This window comes from Schistocerca nitens, chromosome 3 (assembly GCF_023898315.1).
Source record: "Schistocerca nitens isolate TAMUIC-IGC-003100 chromosome 3, iqSchNite1.1, whole genome shotgun sequence".
NCBI lineage: Eukaryota > Metazoa > Arthropoda > Insecta > Orthoptera > Acrididae > Schistocerca > Schistocerca nitens.
The window spans coordinates 562,880,800-562,894,487 of NC_064616.1; the positions used below are offsets into that span (position 1 = coordinate 562,880,800).

Consider the following 13,688-nt stretch of genomic DNA (forward strand, 5'->3'; position numbering starts at 1 on the left):
TTGTAGGAAACTGAGTAATTTCGCATTAGAGGAAAGGATGGCACATAATTTTAGAAATATTCTTCTTTAACAGCCATACATGTTTCGGTGAAGTTTCATAACAATGGTCAGGAGGTTTAATTTTATATCTTGTCGAATAATAGGCAAACATTACATACAATATATACGGTTTTGGGATTGTGGTATTCATATTTATAACACTATTATCACCCAAAATTTTTACCTATTATTCGACAGAAAATGAACAGAACGTATATATGATGGGGAAGCTTCGCCGAAGAGAGTATGAGTGTTAAAGAACAGAACTGTGTATTTGTGAGCGAACAGGGGTAAAATGTGTCCTTGAACCACAAGATTAAAAGAGGCTGGTCTTTACCTTTTGAGATGGTCTGTTACTTGCCTCTGCACCAGTAATATATTGCTGTTTTACCTTGTCAGAGAGCGTAGCTCTACGCAAAACACATTTTCATTAGCTCAGCGCTACGATACGGAAATCTTTGTGCCTATATCCGGGCGTTCAGCCGTGTAAATCTCTTATGCACGTTTATTGTATTCGGCTTTTCCCAGAGGAAGTCACAGTATCCGCATACCACTCGTCTTGCAATAGTCATAAGGAAAGAAAATCCACGAAATTGTCAGATATTTCACAACTAGATGCTTTGAGTCTCACAGAAACAGATCGTAGCGCTAGCAGCAATTTCAGTGCCAAACATTCGGCGAAAGCTCGTTATTTATACTATCTCTATTCTCTAGAACAGTGTACTGTTCAGTTAACACACTGGTACATCATCCAAGGACGACAGAATAATAATTACCAGTACCGAAAACTACCGAAGGTGTTGAGGATGTGTAAGCGCAAGAGGGAAGCGAATCAAGCAGGCGACTGGAGGTGTGCTCCGTAACACCCAGTATGCAGAACCCGCAACATAAAGAAGTTGATTGACACATGATAAACAAAGGGAACACACTGTTGGAGAGGTTAATCTGGCGAATCCGTCACTGCGCGCTGATCGAGCAGTTCCTCACTCATTTATTTCTTGACAACTCCCGTTGCTGCTTAAGATGGTGCAATTGTTGAATGTTAAATTTCCAGAAAATGAATACAATTCTTTATTCGTAGCTGTGGGCTGGAAGGGAAGGAAGGGGAGAAAGGGGGGGGGGAGGCTTTATTTGAAAGAAGTGGTCATCTGTGAGGATCCAACAGTATACTTGCGAATAAGTAAATACTATAGTCGAAAATTCGCATTTTAATGACAATTTTAAAAAGTAGTATAAATGAATAAATCATTGACTCTTTGAGAGCAGCGTATTCTTTTGAGTTACTGACTGAAAATTTGATACAATTTCGTCACGAACCCATGGCCGCCGCTGAATACATTTTTCATTCTAGTCGGGAATGAATATCGAACTGCTGACGGAAGAAATCTTTATCCACACCGCGACGAAAATCCATCCCGCTGCAAAGCTTCTCCACCTGTAACGACTCGAAGTCGCTACATGACTCTTCGAGTGACGGCTTCGTTCCGGCTTAGGGTTTAAAGTGACGCTGTATAAAACATACTATCAAAATCTTTTACAAGAAGAGAGACAGCCATTTTCAGTGGACGACGAAGAATCTCTCTCCACGTAAGAAGCCGGTAACATCTGTAGCAACGTACATTGAAGGGTACGAACTGCGTTGGGAGAGGCGGTGCAGTACTGAAACGGTAGAATCGAATTCTGACTGGAATTTCCTGTCATTTTCCTTACCACTCTTGCCAGTGACAGGGCACCTAAGTACCAAGCACATGGCAGATTCCTTACACACCTGTTCAGGAGGCAGGCAACATTTTGCCAACTGTCGTCTTGCGTGATCCACAACCAGTTTCTGATTTTTAAGCTATTATCGAGTTTTTAGCGAGAACTAGGTGCTGTAATATGAAAATGGCAATGTATTCACACGATGTGTTTTTATTTGTCTTGGTTTACAATTTGTACTCTGAAACCTCAGCAACGAAACAACTTGGGGAAAAAAATCAAAGGGAAGCAATGCGAATACGTTGCCATTTTCATACATGTGGCACGTTCACTCGATAATGGCTCAATAACCTTAAGAAGAGGTCTACATAAACACGACCTATGTGGAAGAACGCCACCTTCATTTAATAAAGTCATGACTGTGTTTCCAACACTCTTGTTTGATAACAAAACGTACTGAGTACTTGTATACTTTGCTGAACGGACAAAATTGGTACAAGAGAGCGAAATTCTCCAGCTCCATATCGGCATCTGCGGCGTGTGTGTGTGTGTTTTTAAGCGTACCCGTTTTAAATCACGAAGTTCGGATACCTGTCAATAAATGTGTCCCTATCATTGGCAAGACAGCATTTTATACTTTTCTTTCTTTTACTTTTTTTTCAACGACGCGAGGATGCCAAGAGTTCCTTGAAAAGAGTTCCTCAGAAAACAATGGGCAAAACCGCAACTTTCGGAAGAAGATATCGGTTCTTGCAAACGACTAGCGGACGATGCCAGTTCCAGGGAGTTTGCCTGACGGAATCGAAATTTTGGAGCGAGTCCAGCAATTGTGAGGAAAGTTTCGCAGGCGGAGGCGACGCAGCGCGCCGGGCAACTCGGCTACTGGCGTACTTGCGTCACTCGCTGATACGCCTGCCGGTACACGCGCCCTGCGTCCCCGCGGAACGTCCTTTTAGCGGCGAAATAATGACTCCTTCAGTGACGCATTTCTCTACCAGATAAAACACTACGTTGCGTCTCGACGGTGAGTTTCCATCCTCAGCTGAAAACAAAGCAATTCTAACTCAACATTTCTGCGTGTTCTGTTGCTGTTAATTAATCGAATTGTATTAGTTCCTCGTTCGTAATAGATTTGTGAAACACCAACAGACCCTGCGACTCAGAGGAAATCGGACCCGTCTTGTCAGTGAGCACGAATTTAACTTTTGTCTTGTTCACCGCTCTCATCTTCGTAGGTGGTAGCTGCCTGAAGTGTACAGCACGACCAGTATCTCTATTAATATCTCAAATAAGCATTGACAAGTTCGTCACTACGTAATTCCAGCAAGCACCATTCTAATTATCGCCCAAAGTTTCTATCCCAATGATTTCGTACGTACCCAGCAAGAGGCAGAGGTAGGCAGCCCCCATCCCCATCCTGCCCATCTAGGCATATCAACTCAGTATCAGTTTTAAAGTGAGAATATGTAATGGGTACTGACTCATAGTAAGTGTACCCGGAGCATTTCGAGGTGAAAGTGCAAAACTATTTCGTCATTTATATCGGAATAAACATTAGTTGCCGTCCTCACTCCCCTCCCCCCTCCCCCCCCCCCCACCGTTCTCTTTTCTCCCAATAGCGCAGAATTTGGGTACCCTCTCGACTGTAACTAAAAATGAAGCTGAAATCTTATGTAACGGGTATGTAAAAGCCATTGTCAACACTCATGCAGTTCTATGCATGCTCGGTGAATGAAGAGAACTGTCCCAGGACATAAGCAGGATACGACAGGCGTGGATTGTGCTTCGTAGCGAGTAGTTAATTCATTGCGACTGACCGCTGCCAATGTCTTGTCTTAAGTATATGAGCAGAACTACAACTTCAAAAAATGGTTCAAATGGCTCTGAGCACTATGGGACTCAACATCTTAGGTCATAAGTCCCCTAGAACTTAGAACTACTTAAACCTAACTAACCTAAGGACATCACACACACCCATGCCCGAGGCAGGATTCGAACCTGCGACCGTAGCAGTCGCGCGGTTCCGGACTGCGCGCCTAGAACCGCGAGACCACCGCGGCCGGCTACTACAACTTCCATATCCTTCCAGAGGTGCAGTTGTGGGGTAGAGCAACTGCTGCCATTTTTAGAATAGGAAGTTTAGTTCTGCATCTAAATGATTACTTGTAATCCACACGTAAGTGGTTGTCAGAGGATTCATGGAATCACTTCCAGCCTATTTATCGACCGAACCACTCTCTACTAGCACGTCGGAAAATGAACATTTACATCCTTCCGTGCGATTTTTGATTTATCTTATTTTGCTAGCATGGTAATTTCTCCGTAAGTAGCTGGGGGCCAACAAAATATTTTCGCATTCAGAGGAGAAAGTTGATGATTGAAATTTTGTGGAAAGGTCCTGCCGCAACGAAAAAAGCCTTTGTGCGAATGACTGCAAGCCCAACTCTCATTTCATATCCGTCACACTCTCTCACCTATTTCGCGATAATACAAAACGAGGTGCACTTCTTTGAACTCATCAATCCTATCTAGTAAAGGACACCATACCGCTCACCAAAACTCCATAAGAGGACGGACAACCGTAGTATAGGCAGTCTTTGTAGTGGATGTGTTGCATCTTCTAAGTGTTCTGCCAATAAAACGCAGTCCCTGGTTCACCTCCCCACAACATATTCTGTGTTATGGTACCGATTTAACTTGTTTGTAATTGAAATTCCGAGGTATTTATTTGAATTGACAACCTGTAAATTTGTGAGATTTATCATTTAATCGCAATTTAACGCAATTTTTTGGGCACTCGTGGGGACGACCTCACTCTTTTTATCGTTTAGCGTGAACTGCCAGTTTTTGCACCATGCAGATATCTTCTCTAAATTATTTTACAATTCATTTTGATCTTCTTGTGACTTTACTTGATGCTAACGACAGCATCATCTGCAAACAATCCTAAAGTGTTGTTCAGATTTTCCTCTGCTTATATAGATTCAGAACGATGTTGGGTTGCTCACGCGACATGTGTCAACAACATGAGACCTAACGCAGTATTTTTCTTAAGACTGTTGGCGTACTTCTGTCGCTCACTCACTCACTCACTCACTGTCTCACTCACACACATACACACACGGAGGGAGGGAGGGAGGGGGAGAGGGGGAGAGAGAGAGAGAGAGAGAGAGAGAGAGAGAAAGAGAGAGAGAGAGAGAGAGAGAGAGAGAGAGGGCTAGCATTACTAAGGAAATGTGAATGTATCCGACCTTGAACTGTATTTTTACACTGTGGTACATTTAATCAAATCGCTCAACTCAGTAGCAGAGGGCTAACAGTTTACTGCAGGCGTGTTCTTACTGTCAGCCGGAAGGAAAAAACGACGGAGCTCCCGAACAGCCTTGCGGCGAACGACGATCAGAAATGTTTTGAGCGGTGGAAGGAACGAATGCTGACGAGTATGGACGCAAATGATGAGCACCATTGGCTGACTATATCTGTTATGTACATAAATTTGCAATATCATTCCCATTCGTTCGGTATGAGACTCCGTCCATGGAATTTCCCGGTCGAGGTCCAGAAAATGCCTGTGCTAAACTGCTTGTGTACTGTCTCTCAGCTGAACAAAGTAGAAGGTCAAACAGCAGTCGCGCACTAATACACCATGACATGTATCTCCTTAGTTACACGAGTAGCCTCGTTTTTTTGTGTCTAGGCGGTAAATTAAGTCCTAAGCGACCCTTAGTTTCGAGGGCCGGTTGGAATGGGCTACTCTAGGATGTAAGGTTCGGGGAGACAATATTTACACTCTTGGTCTACAGTCACCTACTTCAGTGTGCCGTGAAATCTGTGTCTGCAGAGTGGGGTCGGTGGGGGGGGTGGGAGGGGGGGAGAGGGGGCAGAGCGAGGTGACACTTTACGTAAGACGTTGGACTACTCATATTAGGGAAGACTGGGCTTCAAATCCCTGTTCAGACACACAGATTTTGGGGTTCCCTGATTTTTATAAATTATTTAAGACAAATGTCCGGATACTTCCTGTGAATAGGCCACTGTCCTCGACTTGACTCTATATTCAACTCAACTATTGCCTAATATCGCTGATGTCCTCGACGTGGATGGGACATTAAAAGCTAACCTTTTGTCTTCTATACAGAGATTCAATGAGCGTATCCCACCAATGAAGATAGGCTGTTTTCCAATGCACATCCTTATCTCACATAAACGGTTGTGCAGTCAGCAATACCAAACATGCTCGGTGAACTAAAATCACTCTGTCGAAGCTCCTGCGACGTTATGTATGTGCTACGCTCAGCAGATCCTAACAAAATATTACAAAACCTCTTCAAGATTTATTGCGCTTCCGCTGTTTGATATCTGAAAGAAATGCTTATGAAGCTCAACAGAAGTAGCGCGTTACCATCCCCAACCGAGTTCGTGTCTAGATGGTGTGAATCAGGAACGCTCCAATGACTATTGGGTTTTTGGAAGACACTGTAACTTAAGCCGCGGCTTCGGAGCCGACCAACTTACAAAGAGAAGTAATGCGCATCTCGGACATGATCCAGCTATCCTATGCCGCCCCTAGGAAGGAAAATATTTTGGCTACTAACAAGAAACACATTGCACTGTTCGTCCAATATCGCGGAGTTAATCACTGACAAAGTTTGTTTTCACAGAACGATACAAAGGAACAACACAGGTTGTCACAAAATGTACACACGCAAGACACAGCAGACGAATGCACAGCAGCGAGAAACAACGGTAACAGGAAGAAGGTGCAAGCGCAGGAGAGGGCAGTTCAACTTCCGCAAAACGTCCGCGAAGCTCTGATGGTTCCTCCGAGTCTTCCTCCGCGCTCTCGACGCTCCACTCAGTCTCTTCCAAGACTCGTTCTCTCGGAATTTTTTAAAGGGCTGAACAAGAACAAGTGAACTGTATGAGAGGAAGCTCGGTGGAGCGAGTCATCTGAGGAGAGTGCTGGCAAAAACCATTAGAGCGTTCGTAGATCCGTTAACGGGGAACACGAGTTAAGAGCTACAGCAGGCAGAGAATAGTATTGTAATATAACATGCCCTGGTTCGAGGATGTTCGACTGTTTCTGTTTGCAGGGGACATAGTCCGCCGGTACGAACCAGGAGTGCGTGAAGGCCGGGTTGATGAGCGCACCAGAACCCGGCTGCCGCTGAAAGGACGACGTGACGGCGTAGTCCATCGCCACCGCCTGGTACGGCAACATGCTGCACAAAAAAACTCGCCCGCTGAGATTTCACACGCTCACTGCCCGCTGCCAGCGCACACGCAACCTTGACGACGCTGCGCCCATCACTGTGCGACAACAATACTCTCCTCCTCCTTAACGACTCGCTGCAAAATAATGAGCGATTCGGCCGGCGCGAACGCTCGGGCAGCGCGCGCTCGAGCTTCGGGCGCCTCCGTCAGCGCTCGGCGCTAGGCCGCGCCCCGCGCTGGCCACGCCCTGCACGCCGCAGCGTGTTGGCCGGCGCGCCAGGGGGCGGGGACAGCAACAGGTGTCGCCGCGTGCGTCTAGCCGTGTGCCGTGGCCCGCGGGGGGCGTCGATACCGATAGCGCACCTGGGCGCCGTTCGATTCCAGATCCCGAGGTAGACCACGGGATACGAGTAAACAGTCACACCGATGGCCTCGTTGCACCCACAGGGAGCCAATGAGGGCGCTTGATGTTCGGAAACCAGCAGTGGGAGCGCATTTCCGCTGTGGGTTACGACTCCGAGATCTATTTTAGGCCGTGACAGTGTTCAGGTACACGAGTAAACAATCGCTGCCGTGAGTTTTGGGATGGATTTGGGTCGTTAGTAGATTACGACGGCGTTTAACGTTCATAAAGAGCAACAGTAGTACCTCGACTAACGCCAAAATCGCATGTTACGTGGCCTTGTTGCATTCGCAGTATGACAGTCATCTTCGGACAGCAGCTGTGGTACTGCACTTCCAGCTTGGTGTGTGTCCACGAGTCCGATTTTAGGTCATGGCGGTGTTAGTGTACACAAATAAACATTCGTAATTATGATTTTTAGCATGGGGTTGGGCAGTCAGTACTCTATGGCTGCTATTAATGTTCCGAACAGCAACAGTAGTACGTCATTACCCGCCGAAATGGGTGAACCCGGGGTCAAATCCAAACAGGCCTTCAGTGCTGACAGACAAAAGTTAACAGTTGCACTTGTGTATTCGGAGCAGACCAAGGATGCGTCAGTAGCCTATGTTGGAGGTTGATATCCCCATCCTTAACATTGGTTTGCTACAGAATTCTTGAACTTATCCTCAGTTCGAAAATAACAAATTCCCTTGTGACAGAAAAGCTCCTGTCCACAATCAACACGAATTTAGGAAGCGTCGTTAGTGCGAAACCCGGTTTGCATTTTCTCACATGATATCCTACAGCCCATGGAGGGGCAACAGACAGGTACCATACCATATTACTAGAGTTCCGAAAAGCGTTTGACACGCTGCCCCGCTGCAGACTGCTGACGAAGGTCCGTGAGTACGGGAGTGGGTTACAAGATATGTGAGTGGCTCGAGGAATTTCTAAGTACCGTAATAGTACTTTGCCCTCGAGGCGAGTGTTCATCAGAGCAAGTGTATCGTCAGGGGTGTCCCATGAAAGTGTGATAGGACCGCTCTTATTATCTGTTTAGGGTGGACATTAACAAAACCGAAAAACTGCAGGGACGGAATCCTGACTGGAAACGGAAGAAAAAAGGTCCTTTGAACATGTGCCCAAAGATATATCGTTGCCACGGTAAATGGCGCTGACGAATGAAAGTTCCTCTGACACATGTCGTGTGTTCCATGTGTGCGGCAGGTTGTGTGATTGACGCAGCATATTGTAAGCAGCAGAATGATTCGTCGGTAAAGAGGAGTGATGACAGAAATCCCATAATTGCGATGATCTGGTGCAAAACCCATCGACAAAATCCTTCCCGAAGAGGGAAGTCTGCTGCTGATAACCCTTGCACTCGTGGCAAGTGATAAAGGCAGTAGCTGTTGCCATGCAGGATACACGTAATCGCACTTTGGCTTGAACCATGTTGGCGGGCCACTTGCCAGGAGCTTTTACTAGGATTCGTCTCGGTATGCTGTAGAACCCGGTCCTCCAAATTCGGGGTACGCACAGTCCGCCGCCTCTCTGCACATTTGTCTGTCTGAAAGGACCCATGATCAAACAAACGCCCAAAAAGGGCTTGAAATGTTGTACGATGTTGTTGGTGTCTGTAATGGCACTTGTTTTGGTAAAGTCGTGGTGCCTCTCGGCCATTTCCATCTGTTGGCAGTACACAAACATCATCTCAGGTTGTTCCCGACATGAATAAAATGATTGAAATGGCTCTGAGCACTATGGGACTTAACTGCCGAGGTCATCAGTCCCCTAGAACCTAGAACTACTTAAACCTAACTAACCCAAAGACATCACACACATCCATGCCCTGTTCGAAACTGCGACAGTAGCGGTTGCGCGGTTCCAGACTGTAGCGCCTAGAACCGCTCGGCCACTCCGGCCGGCCCGACATGAATGCTGGACCATTCTGCTGCCGACAGTACGTTACGTCAATCACACAGCCTGCAACATACAAGGAACCCACGGGCACGTGGCACATGGCCAGCGCCATCTTCTGTGGAAACGATGCATTTCCGGTTGCGTGATCATAGAACCTTTCCCCTCCATTTTCAGTCATAAATTTGTCCCTGCAGTTTGTCGATTTTATTAACGTTCACCCTGCATACATATATGATCTGGCGGGCAGGATGGGCAGCAATTTGCGACTGCATGCTGATGGCACTATGGTGTAAGGGAAGGTGTCGGCGTTGAGTGACTAGGAGGATACAAGATGACAGACGAAATTTCTAATTGGTGTGATGAACTGCAGCTTGCTCTAAAAGTAGCAAAATGTAAGTTAACACGGGTAAGTAGGAAAAACAATCCTTTGATGTTGGAATACAGGATTAGTGGGGTGCTGCTTGGCAGTCACATAGATCAAATATCTAGGCATGAAGTTGCAAAGCGATATGAAATGGAATGAGCACGTCATGTTGATAGTAGGGAAGGCGAATGCTCAGCTCCGTTATTTATGAGAAAGTATAGATGATCCATAAAGGAGACAACGTATAGAACGCTAGTGCGACCCTATTTAGAGTACTGTTCGAGTGTTCGGGATTCTCACCAGGTCTGACTAAAGGAAGACATCGAAGCAATTCAGAGGCGTGCTACTAGATTTGCTACCGGTAGGTTCGATCAGCACACAAGTATTACGGAGACGCTTAGTGAGCTCAAATGGGAATCCCTCGAGGATGACTACGCTCCTTTCGCGAGGCACTATTGCGGAACTTTAGAGAACTGGTATTTGAGACCGAATACACAACGATTCTACTACAGCCAACGTACATTTAGAGAAAGAATTTCGAAGATAAGATGCGAGAAACTAAGGCTCGTATGGAGGCTTTTAGACAGTCGTTTTTCCGTCGCTGGATTAGCGAGTGGATCAAGAGAGGAAATGGCTAGTAGCGGTACGTGGTACTCTCCGCCATGCACCGTACGGTAGCTTGTGGAGTATGTATGTAAATGGATATGTAGAAGGTTTGGTTCCAGCTCTAGCCAGTGTTATGCATCAGGAGAACGAAAGTACTGCAAAGTGATTTTTTTTAACAATTTTAGAAGTAAACAAAGTGATAGATTAGAGAGTAGTGAAGTCAAGTCAAGTCGAAGCGGAAAGGGACGCACATAAGGAGGCAACTACATAACATAAGCAGAACTCTCAAACATCAGTCACCCACAGGTGACATCATGTTAATACCGTGAAACACCGCCTCCAACCTTGAAAATAGTATCATTTCGGCAAGCAACATAGAGAGAGAGAGAGAGAGAGAGAGAGAGAGAGAGAGACAGTCCAGAGGTTTCTTGAGGTATGCCATATCCAGCTGAAGCCCCTCATTGGTGATCAGATTCCGCAAAATTATCAAATTGTAGAGATAGGAGGTTATGGTTCAAATGGCTCTAAGCACTATGGGACTTAACATCTGAGGTCATCAGTCCCCTAGACTTAGAACTACTTAAACTTAACTAACCTAAGGACAGCACACACACCCATGCCCGAGGCAGGATTCGAACCTGCGACCGTAGTAGCAGCGCGGTTCCGGACTGTAGCGCCTAGAACCGCTCGGCCACAGCGGCCGGCTCAAATTGTGGGAATGCCGATTGCTATGGTTTACCTCTGTTCCAAGCAGTCCCAGACATTTTCTATGGGATTAAGATCGGGCGATTTACCGGGCCAGTCGTGGTTCGAAGGTGCCAAAGTCTTTACCAAACCAGGAACGAAATGTGTGCAACTCGATGAACACAACCGTTGTCGTCTTGGAAGCCAGCGTACTAGTCATGGAGTTGTGTAAGAAAGGACAACACTTGGACACCGAGATTGTTGGGCTAAGCCACCTGGTTCACGTTCACGGTGTGGGCCCTAGTCATGATAGGAATAGCAACATCAAAATATTGTACACTGTCCAGTCACACACCTGTCAAAAACCTGAATGGCCAGCTTTTGCACAGCGCACCGCTGCGAGACGTGCAGGGAGAGCGTCAGTGAGGTTCTGGAACGTACCGACATGGATGTGGAGCCACTCCCACTCCAGTGCCTAGGCCAGCTGCGCTACGTTTCTCGGTTGAGGATCCATGGCGCGAACAGCCCAATCGATGCTCGATTCGGTTAAAATACGAAGAGTTTGGTGGTCAGAGGAGGCCGGTAAAATCATCCGGTGCTATTCGAACCACGCACGTATACTGAGAGTTCTGTGACACGTTGCATTTTCCTGCTGATAAATGTCGTCGTGTCGAGGAAAAACAGATTGAATCTAGGGGTGGACATCGTCCCCAACGACAGATGTGTAATTGTGTTGACCCATTGCGCCTTCCAGAATGACGAGATCACCCAGGGAATCACAAGAAAACATCACCCGGACCATAAGGCTACCTCCGGCCTGGATCCTTCTGACGACTGTAGCAGGGTGCTTGCTTTCAGTCCGAAGGAGCATAAAAATATGATTCATCTGAAAAGGCCACCTGTCGCTATTCAGTGGACGACCAGTTGCGGTACTGGCGAGCAAATTCCGGCTTCGTCGCTTGTGAACTGCAGACAGCATGGGTGCATGAACAAGCTCGTAGATGATACTGAGATATCAATATCCAAAAGGCAAAAGAGTTTAGAACGTCGCTCACCCAACAGAGATTTTGAGACGGTGGCCATAAGCTCACCTTGATATGTCATGTATATGAGGCAAACAGCCGTTAAAGTCGCTCTGGTGTTAACAGCAGTTTTGTAATATACGAAACAATAGCAGTGTTGTTTTCCAGGTGGTGATCCTTTTTGATCCACAAATGAAACTGTACGTGCTGCTGATTTGCAGGCTGCTGTACTGAGCACCACTGCGAGCCACACTGCTGTGAGGCAAATCTGGTGCAGCTCCCAAACTAAACTCTCTCATTTCCACCAGCAGAGCCAGAAATGAGTCGAAAAGACAGCAGAGGCCAATTGTGCAGTTACAAGGAGAAATCGGGAGGTGCTTGCGATACTATTAGGAGCTGCAGTGTGACTATAAAAAAAATACAAACTCGGCGAATTCACTAAACACCCAAGGGACTGCTGAACTTAGTAGTGAAAAGTGTCGAAGCTTTCCCGGGGATAAATGAATTTAAACAATTCAGTAAAATCACCGATTTCATCCATGGTCACGATACAGTCTCCAGCGGTATCGTGTCTTCTGTCTAATAAGGTATTCTGATGTTCAAATTGCAGCATCACATTCAGGAGGACTAGGAATTAAATGCACTCTGGACTTTTTCTAAATCACTACTGCCAATAAGCTCAGAACTACTAAAAAACGTCGTGTGACGAGGGCCTGCCGTCGGGTAGGCCGTTCGCCGGGTGCAAGTCTTTCGATTTGACGCCACTTCGCCGACTTGCGCGTCGATGAGAATGAAATGATTATGATTATGACAACACAACACCCAGTCCCTGAGAGGAGAAAATCTCCGACCCAGCCGGGAATCGAACCCGGGCCCTTAGGATTGACATTCCGTCGCGCTGACCATTCAGCTTCCGGAGGCGGACCTCAGGAATGCTGCGCCCGCATCATTTAAAATTTCATATCTCATACCACTCCAAATGGTCTAGTGTTATTTCCCTAAAGGCCTCAATGCTGGGGGAGCATGGAACTCTTATCTTCCTATGTATTACTATTACTGTATAGAATCCTTGAACAGGCTGTAACACACGTTTTGATAAATCAGTGCGTGTTTCGGAGCTATTTCATGGCTCTGGGATATTATTTGAAGGGGCTGTATTGTAGTCTGGTGAAGCACTCGTATCGGTAGCATTCTTTTAATAGAATCTGCTGCATTCTTTGGCCACACTGGAGTCCCTTGGCAGCGTTTCATTTCTGACACACATATTGCAATACACTGAAGAGTAAACACGTTAGTGATATCCTCTACGGATTCGTTAGTGTCTGAAATTCTCACATTTTCTTTTCTGAACGGTTAAGAATAAGACTGAATAAAATCACGACGTGGCTGTCTCTCTCTCTCTCTCTCTCTCTCTCTCTCTCTCTCTCTCTCTCTCTCTCTCTCTCTCTGCCTCACGTTCAATTTATCTCTGTTAACAATCGCACTGTCTTTCACTGATAACAAGTGAGAATTGCTGTAGCACGAGCTTGACAAGTTTATGGATGGAAAAAGCGTTAATGCCTAGCTATTCATGCAACACCAAAACGAAAAGTTTGGTAAGCCATTGTAAAGCACTTTGCGGAGTGCAAATCGCACTAATATCCTTTCATTGAATACTGGTTTTCCAATGTACCCTACAAGAATGACGTCGTTGATCTTCCGTAAATTGCCAGTTACGTCAAATGAGAATATTTATTTGACTTCCGTGTGACATACC

The 13,688-nt window shown here is 46.1% G+C and overlaps 1 protein-coding gene across 1 annotated transcript in view; it reads right to left on the reverse strand.

The window, feature by feature from the left end:
* Positions 1-7,019, reverse strand: part of LOC126249335 (protein trachealess-like) — a 330,727-nt gene extending 323,708 nt beyond the window's left edge. Inside the window, exon 1 of the mRNA XM_049950991.1 lies at positions 6,855-7,019. Coding sequence (XP_049806948.1) covers positions 6,855-6,958 — 104 coding nt within the window. The 5' untranslated portion in view covers positions 6,959-7,019. The remainder of the gene's footprint in view (positions 1-6,854) is intronic.
* Positions 7,020-13,688: the final 6,669 nt, after the last annotated feature.